The sequence below is a fragment of the Dermacentor variabilis genome, chromosome 2, assembly GCF_050947875.1.
Source record: "Dermacentor variabilis isolate Ectoservices chromosome 2, ASM5094787v1, whole genome shotgun sequence".
Taxonomy (NCBI): domain Eukaryota; kingdom Metazoa; phylum Arthropoda; class Arachnida; order Ixodida; family Ixodidae; genus Dermacentor; species Dermacentor variabilis.
The window spans coordinates 213,144,886-213,165,672 of NC_134569.1; the positions used below are offsets into that span (position 1 = coordinate 213,144,886).

Consider the following 20,787-nt stretch of genomic DNA (forward strand, 5'->3'; position numbering starts at 1 on the left):
ACGGTACCCTAGCCATATAAAGCTCCGCTTTAAAAAAAAAAAGTCAGGACTGTTGGCCGTTTCGACACAACCAAGAAGGAACAATTACGCTAAAGTCGGGACTGTACCGCTAAATTCCGCACGTTTGGCAACTCTAATTATGCACCGCTCTGAAATATGCGAATAATTATTGAGTAGCACATTTGCAAAACTCTTGTCAACAATGTCACAAATTTACGTGGGCTGTCAACACATGTTAAAATTTGCCCACTTTAGATCATCTAACAGATGCAGTTAACAGTACTGAGATATCTGTTTTTAGTGTCAAATTACCGATTTCTAAACTTCGTAGTTTGATTTCTTCTTTAAACACCCATTTTCGGGAAGTGTCGTAAAAATTTTCAGGACATAAATAAAGATTAAATTGTCTTTTCTCACTAGAATTTTCTTTCAAACGCAACAAACTTCACCAAAATTGGTCTAGTGGTTGTCTCGTTAAAGCCGGTTTCCGTTTTAAATGTATTCTGATAGAGAAATCGAAATCGGCCCCGGGCATTAAGTTGACAAAAGTAAAGTGTGAGCAACGGCGGTTAGGACTTCACTGTCGAAGAGAGCGCAGAAGTCAGGTACAATTAGCATAATCACGTTTCAATAATTTTTATGTACTTTGAAATAGAGCTAATAAGTACCACTAGGTTAGCAAGAAGGAAGACATTTCATTATGTTTCCATTACGAAGCATGTCCAATCCCCCTCGTGAGTACATGCCACATGTTAAAGGCAACAAAAACAACTACAGTGAGCCGAATGCCATTAAAAGGCAATGTGTCATAGAATTGAAGCGTCACGCATTGGGTAGGGAGCAGGTTCAGCTCGCAGAGTGCATTGGGCAACATGAAAAAAAGCTGAAGATAGAAAAAAAGTTATGCAGATCCAACGCACATGTAGGAATTCGTGTGATTCAGAGCTTCAGTGACACGAATAATTAAATGCTATACAACTAACCGAGATGCACACTATAATGTTTACCTTAATTCTACACAAGGTGTAATCTCATGCAATGTTTATGTTAACCACCAGAAAGCTCACAAGTTTAAAACCTCATACAGTTTTTACGTCTATGCGCTACACCACTCACAAGACGCTCCGAAATGCAAACACCAATTCAGGCGGATGCACAGCGTGAAATGTCTAGGCAGCAATGTCGCGATTACGAAGGTGATAAATGGCGCCTGTCGAGGGAAGAACGGTGATGACAGGCGTATGCACAGAAAAGTACGATACGTCTCAGTCAACATTTAGGGTTTCTGTACCTCTTGTGTCACATTGGCACAAATCCATTTCAGAAGATTAATTGGCCAAGAAGGGGCCGCTGAGAAAGTAATGGCGGGCTGTTTTGTTGGCCATTATTGTTCCAAAAGCATGTCATTTAGTGTTCGTGCATGGTGCCAGCAAGTGCATGGTCTTTGAAGCAAGAATGGGCACACGCACCTAGTAAGACACACATAATCAAGTAAGTCAAGGAATGCAATGACTATAATGCGATATTCCATTAGTAAATCCGTGTGTCTTAGAGATACCTATGAGCCGGCAATATGTATTCAGGTTTTATGTTTTTATTAAGCAGAACAGAAATCGCTTACTAACACTTCATTGTAAATGAGCATGCAGGTGTTATATAAGCCCATTTGCTGGTATTTCCGCACGTATATAGCCTTCGAATATTCATAAATATATCATAAATGTATCTGCCGGAATACCGGCCAACCAAGCAGCAGACGGCAGCCAGCAGGAGTCACACTAAACAAGGGAGGGTAGGCAGAGGAAGCTTCGTTTAAATATCACGGGTGAATAGTGGCACGGAAAAGGCTAAAAAGAGCCAAGGACGAGCTATTCAAGGCGACCATATATTTATAATCTGTATAGAGGGATAACGGTTACATTATTTCACTAAGGTTTGCATAATATGGTAAAAAATAAACAAAAAGAAAATAATTCTATGGCGAGCAAGAGAGAAAAAAATTGCTGCCTCTCCCGTAATCGAGAGTAGATGTAAGCATGAGATAGAAACCGGCAAAGCAGATTGGTTCGAGACATGGGCGTAGCCAGGGGGGGGGGGGAGGGGGGCTTATGGGGCTTCAGACCCCCCCCCCCCGAAATTTTTTCGTGCTGTCCATGCACCGCCGACCAAAGCAACCCCTGACGTCGGAAATCATTCTGGATTTTGTCTAGAACGTCTTTATCACGCTCGAAAAGCCATTTCACCGCGAAAATGGCCAACTCGGGCTGGATTTCGCGGCAACGCCCATGCACCGGGAGTAACATAACGCAAGCAGCCCTATCCGAGCACAAAGTTTCAAGGACGTTTTGATGGCGAAAGGGCTGGCCACGACATCTCGCGGAGGCCGTGGAATCTACACTCTATCATGGAATCTACGGAGCGCGTGGATGTCAAATTCCGAAACTTTATGGGTATAAAGTTCTCATAAACTTTTTATGTGAAAGGTCTATTGACATTTACAAACATGTGCTTTCGATTTTCAATTTCGGAACTATGTAAGTTTAATGTTCCCATAAATATTTGACGCCAAAGGTGCATTAACTTTTCCAAAGTCATACATCGGGCCATACAACGAGACAAGCCAAATCAACATACTATCGGACAAGTTGACAAAGCCCGCAGCGAGGCCCGATGAGACGAAGCGTTGTGGTGGTTCATTCGTGCCGTACATGTCAAATAAAAAAAATATCAACGTTTTTTTTTTCACGTGCGCCAAAGCATCCAGTGAAGAAACTAAAGCCAGCCAAGGTAACTACATTCTTATTTATTTTTTCTACTTTGATATTTAATCACGACGACACATTGAGCCTCTTCAATTTTTTTGTTCTCGCTCCCCTACCCGCTCGCTGCCACAGCCAGCCAGAGCACATTCGTTTTTCTCGTGTTGCCCCGACCATGGCGCGGCGCACTTAATTCGGTGCGCGTTCGGTTTTCTCTGGCCGAGTGCATTTTCGCCTGGCAGTTTTGGACGCTTTCTAGCTAGCAGACGAGTAAAAGAAACAATGGTCGCTCGCCGCCATCACTGTGGGGACTCGACGGATTGCACCGCGTTCGCTTGAGCGCAACCTCTCCAGAAAGTCTTGTCTCGCCGGTGTAGGATGCCGATCAGTATGCGCATGGTTCTTGGTGGACCAAGCGTCTCGTGTTTTCTTCGATATTCCTTTGACAACCACATTAGTTGCCCAAAGTAGGCATTCGATTGTGACCAACATACTTTCCCTTGCGTTTTTTTTTTCATTACGGTGCCCCCGCCCCACGAAAGGAAAAAAAAATAACGTTGTTGCGGCGCAGCGAATTGTCGCATGGTGAAAGTTCGATTTGGTTACTTCTTTTGGGGAAAGTAATGGGCCGTGGAACGCTTCAGTTGCCCGATACTCTTATTATATTATTGCGATAGCAATTATATGGACACTCCAGCGCATTCCTGTCATCGCCATAGCCCTCATGTTTCGTACAAAGTCCAAAGGCGATAACATCTTGACGAGCAAGTGCGCCGCCTTCCGTCGCGCACGATACATCGGGGGGAGTGGATGGAATGGGGGTGGAATCTAGTGTGCTGTCAATCTGTGATTGCGCAACATGTTTATTTCCCTTGCTTGACCGATTATATAGCATGACTTTTTCTTAGATACGTAGATTTATTGGAGACCTTTACGTATGTTTAGATATCTTGTCGCGAGGGTTTGTGTATACTTGCAGTGAACTTTGTTTCCAGTGGCACTTTTTTGCCCTTTATCAAGCTGTACCTTCACATTTGTGTATTCCATTGTATCTTCGCATTTGTAACGTACGAGGGCGAGTCAAATGAAAGTGAGCCTAACCACCCCGTGCAATTATGGTTCTATTCATTATCTGGAAGGCCTACGCGTAGCACACAGGCATCTCTCATTCACAAAAGTGACATGCAGGTGTGAGGATAAATGTTCTTTAATGCTCTCATACACTGGGCTGAACATAGTTGCGTGACGTAATGGACGCTCCAGAAGTGAAGCAACGTGGTGCCGTGAGGTTTTTGACAGCTGAAGGTGTTTCCCAAAAAGAAATTAGTCACCGTATGGCTGCTGTGTACATTGAGCATTGCATTTCATTGGTCACTGTGAAGCGTTAGAACAAATGGTTCAAATAAGGACGTGAATGTTGCAGACACAACCCCAGACCGGACCAAAGTCATCGTGCAATCACCCCTCACAAAATTGCAAAGGTTGATGAGCTGATGACAAAAGAACGGAGAATAAGTATCGATGAACTGGCAGAGCGTGTGAACATCAGTCACGGTTCTGTTCACCGTCACCGTTCACGCCATAATTCATGAACATCTCGGTTATCGGCTCTTGTGTGCGCAATGGATGCCCAAGATTTTGAACCACCGCCAGAATACGGAGATGTTCGGCGCTGCCTTTACTCATCTAATCCGGTATCCCAATAAGGGTGACGATTTCTTGTCTGCATTTGTGATCGGAGACAAACCATCATGCCACTACTACGAGCCTGAAACACGACGGCAAACCTTATGATGGAAACATTCGAATTCACCACGCCCAAAGAAAGCAAAGACCGTCATTTCCGCCGGAAAGGTTTTGTTGACTTTTATTTTTCGATCGTCAGGGGCCATTACTGATAGAATTTTCTAAATCTTGAGAGACTATCAATTGTTTCCGATATTGCTAAACGCCGGGTCGGCTGCGTGTAGCAATCAAGAACAAACTACGTGAAAAATTGACGAATGGGCTCATCTTGTTCCACGACAATGCCCGTGCCTACGTCGCTGATGTGGTTAATATGAAACTGGCAAAGTTCAAGCGGGAAACGCTGCAATATCCTCCATGCAGCTGAGACCTGTCGCCTTGCGACTTCCACATTTTGGGGCAAACGAAAAAACAGCTCAAGGGAACCAGATTCGTCTCGGACGATGACGTGAAAGTCAGTTGCAGACGTTTTGAAGCAGCAACCCAAGGAGCTCTATGAGACGGGAATTACGCGACTCGTAGTCAATGGGACAAATGTCTAAATGCTCATGGAGGCTACTTTTACCCCGCTTGTCATATATTCGCATTGGCTCACTTTCATTTCACTCGCCCTCGTATATTCGGCAGAACTGCTGGTTTTTATACGTGCTCTCTGTAGTGACTATAATTTCGGTGCAATTACACATGATACACGACCGGTGACAGCTGCTCCTTTGTAATGCATTGGAACAAATGACAGCGTCATTGATATTTTTCACTGGCCGTTGCATATGTACAAGAATGTAAACAAGGTTCTTGAATGACAAAGTTTCATTAACATATTTGTCCTCAACTTGTTCATTTCAGGGCCTTTACATTTTTCATATCAGCAGCATGCAATGCTTTGCTGGTTTCGAACTGATGTATTCTTAAAGTTCGTGTAATATTTTCTTTACTTATTCAATAGACAAAAACATGGAAGAATTGACATCAGTTATGTTGGGCACAATTTTTGGCACATACGAGTATAATATCTTATGAAAAAAATACATATTTTAATTGTATTGACAGCGCGTAGTGTTCAAGAATTCGTTTGCAGCATCTTTGGCAATGACAATGCAGTTATTATTCATGTATTTGATCCCTAGGCAAATTGCTTAAGAGGAAGCTTTAGATCGGGCAGAACTCCGACGCTGCCTATCAGATACATGTAAAACGCAGAAACGCTTTTCTGAGATACTCTTGAATCGCTTTCAATAAAATTTGTCGCATTTGAGAGAGTAAGTTAAATTCTAGTGTCTGTTGGAAGCGGAATTTCGATTTAGGTCCTGAACATTGTTTAAGATATTTTGAAATATTCGAAACATCGAAAAATACAGAAGCACAAAGTTTACAAATTAATAGCTCGGCATCAAGGACAGATATCGCGGTTCTGTAAACATTATCTATTACACCATTCAAAGTGGACAAATTCGATATGTCTATTTGTATCTTACGTGAATTGGTTATGTTATGTACAAGGGTTCTGCAAAAGCCGTATTTCAATAATACTTCATTTTTTTAGACTCATGTGTAACATATCAATTTTGTCCGCTGTAGATGTACTGTTATGTGCGATTCACAGAATTGTTATATCAATTTTCATTGCTGATTTAAAGAGTTGTAAACTTCATTGTTTCGTTTTCTGAAAATTTTCGATTTTTGCCACTTTTGAATAAACTATTGACGACCTAAATCGCAAATGCGAAATACACAGTCACTAGAATTTAAGTTTTTCTTTTAAATGCAACAAACCTCATCAAATTTGGTGATCTGGTTGCCGAGAAAAACGAATTCTCCTTCTACTTCTATTTAGATAGGAGCATCCGACCTAATGTTTCCTCTTAGGGGGAGGCCGAGCTGCAACGTGAGCCTCCGCCCCCCCCCCCTCCAGAACGAAATTTCTGGCTACGCCACTGGTTGGAGATGATACTAGCCACAATCATAAAAGGGGTGTAGTGCATGTTCGCAGTGGCACACCGCACCACACCACACCACGATATCCTGTGTACTGGTCCATATGGACGCTGCCCAGCAAGAAGAAGAAAAGAGGCTGAAGGCCACATGACAGGCAGCGAAAGACGCCAGGGAAACAGAGCGCACTGCCCGGCTAGAAGAAGAATGAATATAATTCTTGGGTTTTACGTGCCAAAACCCCGATTTGATTATGAGGCATTCGGTAGTCGAGCACTCCGGATTAATATTTACCACCATGGGATCTTTAACGGGCCCCCAATGAACGCACGTCCATCGGGCCGCGTTCGTAAGTCATGCCTTTTATCGAATGCTCAGCGGTGGTGATTCGCTGGCATTTGTTCTTATAGAGGCTGTATAAAGCGAGCCAAGCTTCCATACGGTGAGCCATACTTGGCACCATCTTTCTTCGGTTGAATCAATTAGGCAGCGAGCCATTATTCGAAACAGATATATCTCTCGCTGTGTACAGCAAGACAGCGTTTGTACTCACCGGGGCTGCCCCTCGAGTCGTCGTCGTCCTCCTTGTCGAGCTCGGCGTCGCTCGAAGACCTGCGGCGAGAGGACGACCCTTCCGCGCCGTTTGCCGGCGGAGACGACGAGGAGGCGGGCACTACGAGCGCCGGCGGCAGTGGTGGCGGCGTCTTCTCGCGCAGCGAGGACGTGGCCAGGTTCTGGGCCGTGAAGTTGAGGCTCCGCGCTGACTGCACGCTGCGGCCGCAGCCGTGAGGGCCGGCGGCTGCTTTCACCGCAGTCACGGCGGCCAAGGCGGGCGCGGTGACCACGGGCGGAGGAGGAGGCGGCGGCAAGCCGACGGCCCGGTCGAGTGTGAACGACTTGGACACGAACTCCGTCAGCTGTTCCATGTCGGGCATCCGACGGCGCCCAATGGGACGCGCCGAGACGGTGCGAAGTCAGCCTCTCGCGCCTTCACCGGTTAGCGTCGCTGCCCTGACGGGTAGCCGACATGCTGGCCGTACTCGGCGGAGGAACAGGAAGGCCCGCACTTGGAAGTTTCTGCGGCAACAAACAGAAAACCAAATACAAATGTAGTACCTAGAAAATATGATGGTGTTTCCAGACTTCGAGCGATTCTTTTAATAAAGGTTGACGATGCTTATGTGACAAATTGCGTCGTGGTTCCAGGTGGAGGCACACATACACTATAAGAATGATAGGGAGGCCGTCATTTCGCATTGTAATTTGTAACGGTGAGCGCTGCGCTCACCTTGGCATAAATGTCTTTAGAGACTATATTAGGAGCTGATAAATGCTTATCTTTTATCACGCAGAGAAAATGTTAGATACATTAAAATTTTGTAAGTTTTATCATTTATTCTCTTTTTCAAGTGACTGTACGAGCACATTTTTTTTTAGTGATAGGAGGAACACAAATTTTCAATCACGCAATATACCTACGCGCATATGACGTTTGAAAATGCGCGTGATAGTCTTGGAAAAACGTATTTCTAAAACAAAAATATGGACGCACAGATCCCAAAAGTTAGCGGAGATATAAAAATATGTACTGGTCACTACAGTATAAGTTATATGAACTAGGGGTAAAGAAGCCAATAACTAAGGGTCATCATCATCATAATCATTATCATCACCATCATCAGCCTGGTTACGCCCTCTGCATGGCAAAGGCCTGTCCCATACTTCTCCAACTACTCCGGTCATGTACTAATAGTGGCCATGTTGTCCCGGCAAACTTCTTAATCTCATCCGCCCACCTAACTTCCCGCCGCCCCCTGCTACGCTTCCCTTCCCTTGGAATCCAGTCCGTAACCCTCAATGACCATCGGTTATCTTCCCTCCTCATTACATGTCCTGCCCATGTCCCCATTTCTATCTCTTGATTTAAACTAAGATGTGATTAACTCGAGTTTGTTCCCTCACCCAATCTGCTCTTTTCTTATCCCTCAACGTTACACCTATCATTCTTCTTTCCATAGCTCGTTGCCTCGTCCTCAATTTAAGTAGAACCCTTTTCATAAGCCTCCAGGTTTCTGCTCCGTACGTGAGTACTGGTAAGACACAGCTGTTATACACTTTTCTCTTGAGGGATAATGGCAACCTGCTGTTCATGATCTGAGAATGCCTGCCATACGGACCCCAGCCCGTTCTTATTCTTCTGATTATTTCAGACTCATGATCCGGATCCGCAGTCACTACCTGTCCTAAGTAGATGTATTCCCTTACCACTTCCAGTGCCTCACTACCTCTCGTAAACTGCTTTTCTCTTCCGAGACTGTTAAACATTACTTTAGTTTTCTGCAGATTAATTTTAGACCCACCCTTTGGCTTTCCCTCTCCAGGTCAGTGAGCATGCATTGCAGCTGGTCCCTTGAGTTACTAAGAACGGCAATATCATCAGCGAATGGCAAGTTACTAAGGTATTCTCCATTAACTATTACTATTACAGTTCTCTCACTTTGGGACCCTCGTCTGTATATTTGTCATGTAATTACTTCTTTTTTTTTGGAACGAATAAATCTGAATCTGAATCTGAATCTGAATCTAACTCTTTTCCCCAATTCTTCCCAAACCAGGTCTCTGAATACGTCCTGTAAACAAGCTGTGAATAGCATTGGAGAGATCGTATCTCCTTGCCTGACGCCTTTCTTTATTGGGATTTTGTTGCGTTCTTTATGGAGGACCACGGTGGTTGGGGAGTGTTGCGTTTCGCCTGCGACACGTGGTTTTGCCGGCGCGACGGCGGCGGGGCGGCGGACATTTTGGCCCGATCGTCGTCACCGCAACACTCATCGCCAGGTGTTTCCAGGCGCGTCTGCGGCGATGCGACCGCCTAGGGATTTCGTTCCAGTCATTGTGCCCGAAACAGGCGATGCCAAAGCAGGGATCTCCTTCCAGTTATTGGGCCCGAAACAGGCGATGCCAAAGCAGGGATCTCGTTCCAGTCATTGTGCCCGAAACAGGCGATGCCAAAGCAGGGACCATCTTCTCGTTACAGTCATTGTGTCCGACCGGCAGCGCCACGACAGTGTGCTGCGCAGCGCCACGACCAGGTGCTACGAGATCGTGCGCAGCGCCACGACATGGTGCTACGGCATCGCTACGACAGTGTGCGTCACCATTAGCCCATTGTACATTCACGTGCTCGTCTTTTGAGGGGTTCCTTCTTGCCCTCAACTGCGAGAGTATAAAAACAGCTGCCCCCGGACGCCAGAGGAGGGCTCCGATTTCTTCCGTTGAGTGAAGTGCTCTCCCGTCTCTCTACTTCGGTCAAACCTGACCGCCAACTCTTTGCGATGTTAAAATAAACAAGTTGTTTCGTTGTTACCAGTCGACTCATGCTTTGCCGGGACCTTCGGATGCTTCCAGTTGTACCCCAGGCCGCCAGGCCAACGCTACCCTTGGGGCTTGCGACCCAGGTACAACCACGGGCGTCAGCGCCGAGTTCCCAACAGATCATACCAGCAGTCAGATCCAAACATCTGGTTGGCAGCGGTGAGATCGCCTACGACTTCAAACATCTGGTTGCCAGCGGTGAGATCGCCTACGACTTCAAACAACTGTCTGCCAGCGGCGAGATCACGACAACGGAGGCCAGCAGCAAAGAGATGCAGTTGACAGTATGCTGAGCAGCTCAACGACGATCCGGGAGCAGTGCAACGAGCCCTGTGTGACGACTGGTTGCCTGCAGCGGAACGACTGCGCGGAATTCCTGCCTGCGAGGTTTGGTGAGTGCGGGACTTTCTTCTTCTGAGCGTTGCCAGGCTTTTTGTTAGTGTCAGAAACAGAGCTGGTAATTGTGGTTGTCGTTGCTGCCGGGTTAGTTTGCGGCAAGACAATAGTAAGCAGTAGAGAAAGCAGCATTCAGAGCAGCCATGGATTTGAAGTCGTTGCGCAAACCGAAATTGTTGGAGCTTGCAAGAGAGTTGGGTCTGGATGTCTCAGACAAACTAAGAAAACCTGAACTGCTAAAGGCTATTCTTGAGTTAGAGGCTGAGGATGACGAGCTGTCGGAATGCCTTGAGACTATTGAAGAGAGGGAGACAGAAAAAGAAGAGCGTGAACGTAAAGAACAGAAAAAGCGAGAGCAACAAGAGAAAAAAGAAGAGCGCGAACACGCTTTGGAAATGAAGCGTCTCGAGGTAGAGATGGAACGCGCTCGTAATGGAAGTCAGGCACACGGTGCAGGAGAACGCGTATTGTTCAAAATGACTGACCTGATGCGGCCGTTTAAGCTTGGAGAGGACATTGGTTTGTTCCTGGTTAACTTTGAGCGAACGTGCGAGAAGCAGGGGTTCTCTCGGGAAACGTGGCCACAGCGCTTGCTCACTTTGTTACCCGGCGAGGCGGCCGACGTAGTCGCTCGCTTGGATAGAGAGGAAGCAGAGGATTTCGACAAAGTAAAATCGAGTCTGCTAAAAAAGTACCGGCTGTCTGCGGAAGCGTTCCGTCGGAAGTTTCGGGAAAATGAGAAAGGCAAAAGTGAGTCATATACAGAGTTTGCGTATAGGCTTATGTCGAACATGCAGGAGTGGCTCAAAGAAGAGAAAGCGTTTGGTGACCACGATAAAGTTCTGCAGTGTTTCGGGCTAGAACAGTTTTATAGTCGGTTACCGGAGAACGTGCGATACTGGGTCTTGGATAGGCCAGACGTGAGTACGGTGGCTAGAGCCGCTGAGCTAGCCGAGGAGTTTGTGACGCGTCGAGCTCGCGGAGCTAAGGACGGTCAAAAGGGTGAATTTGGCTCCAAGTCTGAGAGGCCAAGGTTCACGCCCATGAGATTTAAGGGGGACACGCGTAGGGAGGATGCGAGTGAAAGCAATCCGACCAAACGTAAAGAGACGGCAGCCGAAGCCGAACGCAGAAAGCGGTTCGAGATGAGGCGAGCGGGCGTTTGTTATACGTGCCAGAAGCCGGGTCACTTTTCGGCGCAGTGTCCGGAAACAACACCAAAAGTTGTGTTTTTTTCAATAGGCAGCACTGACGAGAACATGAAGCTTCTTGAGCCTTACATGCGAGACCTCCTCGTAAACGGGAAAGAGTGCCGAGTGCTTCGCGATTCCGCAGCTACGATGGATGTAGTTCACCCGTCTTACGTAGAACCCCATATGTTCACGGGCGAGTGCGCGTGGATCAAGCAAGCCGTGGAAGCTCATAGCGTGTGTCTGCCAGTAGCAAAGGTGCTTATTGAAGGACCTTTCGGAGCGCTTGAGACAGAGGCGGCAGTGTCATCTATGCTGCCACCCCAGTACCCGTACCTATTTTCAAACAGGTCCGATCACCTCCTGCGCGAGAAGGGGCTTTTGTTTGGTGAAGCTAGTGTTCAGGCCTTAACCAGATCGAAGGTTCGGGAGCTCGCTGCAAAGGCGGTAGTTGCGGGGCCGACGTTATCAAACAACGAAAAAGGGTCAGAGGCGCAGCAAGCTGATATTCCGAGCACGCCCGAACTGAATAAACTTGAGTCTGTAACGTTAAAGGCGCCAGATACTGGAGAGGAAACGCCCGACGCGGGAAAGTTAGAAGAGCTATCTACTGATTTGCTCATCGCGCCTACGTCAGACGGACTTGATAGGTTGCTAAAAGTCAGCCGGTCGGCTTTGATAGCCGAGCAAAAAAAGGATGGCAGCCTGGAAAACGTGCGCTGCAATGTCAAAGAAGGTATCGCCAGGAAAACTGCGCGTTTTGTGGAAAGAGGTGGAGTCCTGTACCGGAAGTATCTAGACCGCCGAGGAGTGGAGTTCGATCAGCTGGTCGTGCCTCAATGCTATCGTCAGGATCTGTTGCGCTTGTCACATGGGGGTTCGTGGTCCGGACACCTAGGAGTTAAGAAAACTAAGGACCGTCTCTTGCAAGAGTACTATTGGCCAGGGTGTTTTCGGGACGCAGACCATTTCGTGAGGACATGTGACACTTGTCAGCGGGTGGGCAAACCAGGGGACAAATCGAGGGCGCCGTTGAAATTGGTACCTATCATTACGGAGCCTTTTAGACGGCTCGTTATTGATACAGTGGGACCTCTGCCGGTAACAGCCACGGGGTACAGACACATTTTGACTGTGATCTGCCCAGCGACAAAGTTCCCTGAAGCAGTGCCGCTTAAAGAACTCAGCTCAGTTGAGATAGTTAATGCACTACTGTCCATATTTGCGCGAGTTGGTTTTCCTGCAGAAATTCAATCAGATCAGGGCACAGTGTTTACTAGCGCTTTGACGACAACTTTTCTCGAAAGGTGTGGGGTAAAGCTGCTACACAGCTCAGTGTACCACCCACAGTCGAATTCCGTTGAGAAGCTCCACTCCGTCATGAAGCGCGTGTTGAGAGCCTTGTGTTTTGAACATCAAACTGACTGGGAGCTGTGTCTGCCTGGGGTGATGTTTGCTTTAAGGACCGCGCCGCATGCGGCTACGGGGTTTTCGCCAGCTGAACTGGTGTACGGTCGCTCGCTTCGATCTCCGCTTCGCATGCTTCGAGAATCATGGGAAGGTAGGGGCGACGACCCAGTCGTGGTGGAGTACGTGCTTAAGCTCCTCGAACGCTTAAGAAGGGCACAGGAGTTGTCAGGTGAAGCAATGACAAAGGCCCAGCAGAGGGCCAAGGTTTATTATGATCGGACAGCCAGGGCCCGTCGTTTTGAGGTTGGCGATGAGGTCATGATATTGCGCACATCGCTAAACAACAAACTAGACGTGCAGTGGGAGGGCCCAGCGCGAATTGTTCAGAAACTGTCGGACGTTAACTACGTGGTAAGTCTGCCAGGAAAGCGGAAAGCACAGCAAGTTTACCACTGTAATCTGCTCAAACCTTATAGACAAAGGGAAGCAGTGGTGTGCATGATGGTAAACGTTCCTGAAGAGCTTCCGGTCGAGCTTCCGGGACTAGGCTCAGTGACGAACAGGGAAGACACCGGTCAAGTCATTAGTGACCTTATCAGTAAAGCACCGCTGTCGCCTGAGCAGAAAACCGAACTACACCAGCTATTACAAGAGTTTCAAGGTCTGTTCTCTGAGAGGCCTGGTAGGACTTCTGTACTTACTCATGATATAGAACTTACCTCCACAGAGCCAGTACGATCCAAGGCGTATCGGGTGTCACCCCGCCAGAGCGATATTATGGAGGCTGAGGTAAAGAAAATGCTACAGCTCGGTGTTATTGAGGCAGGTGAGAGTGATTATACCTCCCCTTTGATTTTAGTTGAGGTACCGGGCAAGGAACCTCGTCCTTGCGTCGACTACCGCAGGCTTAATTCCATCACTAAGGATCAAATTTATCCGATCCCTAACATCGAGGAGCGCCTTGAGAAAGTTAGTAGCGCTCAGTTTATTTCCACCCTAGATCTTGTCAGGGGTTATTGGCAGGTTCCACTTACAGAAGAGGCTAGTAGGTATGCGGCGTTCATTTCACCAATGGGAACATTCCGTCCTAAAGTGTTGAGTTTTGGTTTGAAGAACGCGCCATACTGTTTTTCAAGTCTCATGGATAAAGTGTTGCGGGGACAGCAAGAATTCGCTTTACCGTATCTAGACGACGTAGCGATATTCTCCGCATCCTGGTCTGAGCATATGACACACTTGCGGGCAGTGCTAACCCGCCTGCGCGAAGCAGGCTTGACAGTAAAGGCTCCTAAGTGCCAGTTAGCACAGGCCGAGGTTGTCTACCTCGGTCACGTGATTGGTCAGGGTCGTCGCCGCCCCTCTGAAATAAAAGTGGCCGCTGTGCGAGACTTTCCGCAACCGCGCACAAAGACCGATATTCGGTCGTTCTTAGGTGTCGCCGGCTACTATCAGAGGTACATCCCTAGGTACTCTGATATCGCGGCTCCCCTGACGGATGCTCTAAGAAAGACAGAGCCTCAAACAGTCGTCTGGGACGAGACAAAGGAAAGAGCTTTTAGCGCCCTAAAGAGTGCCCTAACAAGCCAGCCTGTGCTACGATCGCCAGACTATACAAAAGGGTTCATTGTTCAGTGCGATGCTAGTGAGCGAGGCATGGGCGTTGTACTGTGCCAACGGGAAAATGGAGAAGTAGAACACCCCGTCCTGTATGCTAGTCGTAAGCTGACCAGTCGTGAGCAGGCGTATAGCGCCACCGAGAAAGAGTGTGCATGTCTCGTGTGGGCCGTTCAGAAATTGTCATGCTATCTAGCCGGCTCGAGGTTTATCATTGAGACAGATCACTGCCCTCTCCAATGGCTGCAGACCATCTCTCCCAAAAATGGCCGCCTCCTGCGCTGGAGCCTCGCTTTACAACAATATTCCTTTGAGGTGCGTTACAAAAAGGGGAGTCTCAACGGTAACGCCGATGGCTTAAGTCGAAGCCCCTAACGTAGGAATCAGCCTCAAAATTGTTTGTTACTGATGTTTTTCTTCCTGAGGCAGGATTTTTTTTAACATATTGCTTTTGTTTAGTGTTTCAAAGTGATGATATGCTTTCTAGTGCAATTTTTCAATTTGTGGACGCGTTCTGAGTGATGCTAGACTACTGTAAGGAACTAGGCAGTGGTATAAAAAGGGGAAAGAGCCTGGCAGGGCTTAGTGAGGGTTGTGCCGTGCTTGCTGACTGAGCGGTGGAGTTTTCAGCGTAGTTCTAACGCTTGCCGGGAACGAGAACAAAAATGTGAACTCTCCCGAAGTCACTTTGCAGTGTCCCGTGCGAACCTGAACGAGAGAACGAGGCCTTCTCTGTGCGCTGCGCTCAAGAAACGTCAAGGGACGCCCGACTTCGGTTATGAGCATCATCGAGCGACATCCCTCCGGACAGCGGATGCAGTCCCCTGTCCATCGGGATCTCCTTTCCCCGGCGGGGCGGTCTGTTGCGTTTCGCCTGCGACACGTGGTTTTGCCGGCGCGACGGCGGCGGGGCGGCGGACATTTTGGCCCGATCGTCGTCACCGCAACACTCATCGCCAGGTGTTTCCAGGCGCGTCTGCGGCGATGCGACCGCCTAGGGATTTCGTTCCAGTCATTGTGCCCGAAACAGGCGATGCCAAAGCAGGGATCTCCTTCCAGTTATTGGGCCCGAAACAGGCGATGCCAAAGCAGGGATCTCGTTCCAGTCATTGTGCCCGAAACAGGCGATGCCAAAGCAGGGACCATCTTCTCGTTACAGTCATTGTGTCCGACCGGCAGCGCCACGACAGTGTGCTGCGCAGCGCCACGACAGTGTGCTGCGCAGCGCCACGACCAGGTGCTACGAGATCGTGCGCAGCGCCACGACATGGTGCTACGGCATCGCTACGACAGTGTGCGTCACCATTAGCCCATTGTACATTCACGTGCTCGTCTTTTGAGGGGTTCCTTCTTGCCCTCAACTGCGAGAGTATAAAAACAGCTGCCCCCGGACGCCAGAGGAGGGCTCCGATTTCTTCCGTTGAGTGAAGTGCTCTCCCGTCTCTCTACTTCGGTCAAACCTGACCGCCAACTCTTTGCGATGTTAAAATAAACAAGTTGTTTCGTTGTTACCAGTCGACTCATGCTTTGCCGGGACCTTCGGATGCTTCCAGTTGTACCCCAGGCCGCCAGGCCAACGCTACCCTTGGGGCTTGCGACCCAGGTACAACCACGGGCGTCAGCGCCGAGTTCCCAACAGATCATACCAGCAGTCAGATCCAAACATCTGGTTGGCAGCGGTGAGATCGCCTACGACTTCAAACAGGAGCCGCTACAGATATCTTTCAGTATTTTCACATATGGCTCATCTACACCCTGATTCCGTAATGCCTCCATGACTGCTGAGGTTTCGACAGAATCAAACGCTTTCTCGTAATCAATGAAAGCTACATAGAACTAAGGGTACTAACTGGATAATTCGTTCGAAGCAAAGTTTCCGATATTCGGAAAGTTGATTATACTGTACCAAGTTCTTTTTAACCTAAGGTTTTCATGCGGATTTAAGGTCAAATAACTATCAATTGCCGGACCAAGAAATTTTGTAACGTTTTTACACTTCCGTATTAATTAGACACGAGTACTTGTGCGGTCCTCGGTGTTGCGTTTCGCCTGCGACACGCGATTTTGCCGGCGCGACTGCGGCGGGGCGGCAGACATTTTGGCCCGTTCGGCGTCGCCGCAACGCTCCCCGCCAGGCGTTTCCAGGCATGTTCCGATGCCACGTGTCTTCATGTGCGTGTGTGAGTGTATGTGCCATTGTGCCCGAACCAGGCGATGCGACAGCAGGGGTCACCCTCTCCTTCCAGTCATTGTGCCCGAACCAGGCGATGCGACAGCAGGGGTCACCCTCTCCTTCCAGTCATTGTGCCCGACCGGCGGCAGTGTGCGTCACCTTAGCCCATTGTACAATCACGTGCCCGTCTATTGAGGGGTTCCTTCTTGCCCTCAACTGCGAGAGTATAAAAACAGCTGCCCCCGGACGCCAAAAGGAGGGCTCCGATTTCTTCTGTTGAGTAAAGTGCTCTCCCGTCTCTCTACTTCGGTCAACCTGACCGCCAACTCTTTGCGATGTTAAAATAAACAAGTTGTTTTGTTGTTACCAGTCGACTCATGCTTTGCCGGGACCTTCGGATGCTTCCAGTTGTACCCCAGGCCGCCAGGCCAACGCAACCCTTGGGGCTTGCGACCCAGGTACAACCACGGGCGTCAGCGCCGAGTTCCCAACAACCGATGCCATCGGTGGGATCCAAACAACTGTCTGCCAGCGGTGAGATCGCGACAACGGAGGCCAGCAGCGAAGAGATGCAGTTGACTGTATGCTGAGCAGCTCATCGACGATCCGGGAGCAGTGCAACGAGCCCTGTGTGATGACTGGTTGCCTGCAGCGGAACGACTGCGCTGGACTCTTGACTGCGAGGTTTGGTGAGTGCGGGACTTTCTTCTTCTGAGCTTTGCCAGGCTTTTGTTAGTGTTAGAAACAGAGCTGGTAATTGTGGTTGTCGTTGCTGCCGGGTTAGTTTGCGGCAAGACAATAGTAAGCAGTAGAGAAAGCAGCATTCAGAGCAGCCATGGATTTGAAGTCGTTGCGCAAACCGAAATTCTTGGAGCTTGCAAGAGAGTTGGGTCTGGATGTCTCAGACAAACTAAGAAAACCTGAACTGCTAAAGGCTATTCTTGAGTTAGAAGCTGAGGATGACGAGCTGTCGGAATGCCTTGAGACCATTGAAGAGAGGGAGACTGCAAAAAGACAGGAGCGCGAACTTAAAGAGCAAAAAGAAAAAGAAGAGCGCGAACTTAAAGAACAGAAAGAGAAAGAAGAGCGTGAACGTAAAGAACAGAAAGAAAAAGAAGAGCGTGAACGTAATGAACAGAAAGAGCGAGAGCAACAAGAGCGTGACCGTCAACACGCTTTGGAAATGAAGCGTCTTGAGGTAGAGATGGAACGCGCTCGTAATGGAAGTCAGGCACACGGTGCAGGAGAACGCGTATTGTTCAAAATGACTGACCTGATGCGGCCGTTTAAGCTTGGAGAGGACATTGGTTTGTTCCTGGTTAACTTTGACCGAACGTGCGAGAAGCAGGGGTTCTCTCGGGAAACGTGGCCACAGCGCTTGCTCACTTTGTTACCCGGCGAGGCGGCCGACGTAGTCGCTCGCTTGGATAGAGAGGAGGCAGAGGATTTCGACACAGTGAAATCGAGTCTTCTAAAAAAGTACCGGCTGTCTGCGGAGGCGTTCCGTCGGAAGTTTCGGGAAAATGAGAAAGGCAAAAGTGAGTCATATACAGAGTTTGCGTATAGGCTTATGTCGAACATGCAGGAGTGGCTCAAAGAAGAGAAAGCGTTTGGTGACCACGATAAAGTTCTGCAGTGCTTCGGGCTAGAACAGTTTTATAGTCGGTTACCGGAGAACGTGCGATACTGGGTCTTGGATAGGCCAGACGTTTGTACGGTGGCTAAAGCCGCTGAGCTAGCCGAGGAGTTTGTGACGCGTCGGGCTCGCGGAGCTAAGGACGGTCAAAAGGGTGAATTTGGCTCGAAGTTTGAGAGGCCGAAGTTCACACCCATGAGAGCAAAGGGGAACACGCGTAGTGCGGATGCGAGTGGAAGCAGTGCGACCGAACCTAAGGAGACGGCGGCAGCCGAAGCCGAACGCAGAAAGCGGTTCGAGATGAGGCAAGCGCGCGTTTGTTATACGTGCCAGAAGCCGGGTCACTTTTCGGCGCAGTGTCCGGAAACAACACCAAAAGTTGTGTTTTTTTCAATAGGCAGCACTGACGAGAACATGAAGCTTCTCGAGCCTTACATGCGAGACCTCCTCGTGAACGGGAAAGAGTGCCGAGTGCTTCGCGATTCCGCAGCTACGATGGATGTAGTTCACCCGTCTTACGTAGAACCCCATATGTTCACGGGCGAGTGCGCATGGATCAAGCAAGCCGTGGAAGCTCATAGCGTGTGTCTGCCAGTAGCAAAGGTGCTTATTGAAGGACCTTTCGGAGCGCTTGAGACGGAGGCGGCAGTGTCATCTATGCTGCCACACCAGTACCCATACCTATTTTCAAACAGGTCCGATCACCTCCTGTGCGAGAAGGGGCTTTTGTTTGGTGAAGCTAGTGTTCAGGCCTTAACCAGATCGAAGGTTCGGGAGCTCGCTGCAAAGGCGGTAGTTGCGGGGCCGACGTTATCAAACAACGAAAAAGGGTCAGAGGCGCAGCAAGCTGATATTCAGAGCACGCCCGAACTGAATAAACTTGAGTCTGTAACGTTAAAGGCGCCAGATACTGGAGAGGAAACGCCCGACACGGGAAAGTTAGAAGAGCTATCTACTGATTTGCTCCTCGCGCCTACGTCAGACGGACTTAATAGGTTGCTAAAAGTCAGCCGGTCGGCTTTGATAGCCGAGCAAAAAAAGGATGGCAGCCTGGAAAACGTGCGCTGCAATGTCAAAGAAGGTATCGCCAGGAAAACTGCGCGTTTTGTGGAAAGAGGTGGAGTCCTGTACCGGAAGTATCTAGACCGCCGAGGAGTGGAGTTCGATCAGCTGATCGTGCCTCAATGCTATCGTCAGGATCTGTTGCGCTTGTCACACGGGGGTTCGTGGTCCGGACACCTAGGAGTTAAGAAAACTAAGGACCGTCTCTTGCAAGAGTACTATTGGCCAGGGTGTTTTCGGGACGCAGACCATTTCGTGAGGACATGTGACACTTGTCAGCGGTTGGGCAAACCAGGGGACAAATCAAGGGCGCCGTTGAAATTGGTACCTATCATAACGGAGCCTTTTAGACGGCTCGTTATTGATACAGTGGGACCTCTGCCGGTAACAGCCACGGGGTACAGACACATTTTGACTGTGATCTGCCCAGCGACAAAGTTCCCTGAAGCAGTGCCGCTTAAAGAACTCAGCTCAGTTGAGATAGTTAATGCACTACTGTCCATATTTGCGCGAGTTGGTTTTCCTGCGGAAATCCAATCAGATCAGGGCACAGTGTTTACTAGCGCTTTGACGACAACTTTTCTCGAAAGGTGTGGGGTAAAGCTGTTACACAGCTCAGTGTACCACCCACAGTCGAATTCCGTTGAGAAGATCCACTCCGTCATGAAGCGCGTGTTGAGAGCGTTGTGTTTTGAACATCGAACTGACTGGGAGCTGTGTCTGCCTGGGGTGATGTTTGCTTTAAGGACCGCGCCGCATGCGGCTACGGGGTTTTCGCCAGCTGAACTGGTGTACGGTCGCTCGCTTCGATCTCCGCTTCGCATGCTTCGAGAATCGTGGGAAGGTAGGGGCGACGACCCAGTCGTGGTGGAGTACGTACTTAAGCTCCTCGAACGCTTAAGAAGGGCACAGGAGTTGTCAGGTGAAGCAATGACAAAGGCCCAGCAGAGGGCCAAGGTTTATTATGATCGGACAGCCAGGGCCCGTCGTTTTGAGGTGGGCGATGAGGTCATGATATTGCGCACATCGCTAAACAACAAACTAGACGTGCAGTGGGAGGGCCCAGCACGAATTGTTCAGAAACTGTCGGACGTTAACTACGTGGTAAGTCTGCCAGGAAAGCGGAAAGCACAGCAAGTTTACCACTGTAATCTGCTCAAACCTTATAGACAAAGGGAAGCAGTGGTGTGCATGATGGTAAACGTTCCTGAAGAGCTTTCGGTCGAGCTTCCGGGACTAGGCTCAGTGACGAACAGGGAAGACACCGGTCAAGTCATTAGTGACCTTATCAGTAAAGCACCGCTGTCGCCCGAGCAGAAAACCGAACTACACCAGCTATTACAAGAGTTTCAAGGTCTGTTCTCTGAGAGGCCTGGTAGGACTTCTGTACTTACTCATGATATAGAACTTACCTCCCCAGAGCCAGTACGATCCAAGGCGTATCGGGTGTCACCCCGCCAGAGCGATATTATGGAGGCTGAGGTAAAGAAAATG

The 20,787-nt window shown here is 48.9% G+C and overlaps 1 protein-coding gene across 1 annotated transcript in view; it reads right to left on the minus strand.

Moving 5' to 3' along the window:
• Window positions 1-20,787, minus strand: part of LOC142573090 (uncharacterized) — a 119,741-nt gene that overhangs the window by 92,439 nt on the left and 6,515 nt on the right. The window contains exon 2 of the mRNA XM_075682602.1: window positions 6,991-7,514. Coding sequence (XP_075538717.1) covers window positions 6,991-7,372 — 382 coding nt within the window. The 5' untranslated portion in view covers window positions 7,373-7,514. The remainder of the gene's footprint in view (window positions 1-6,990; window positions 7,515-20,787) is intronic.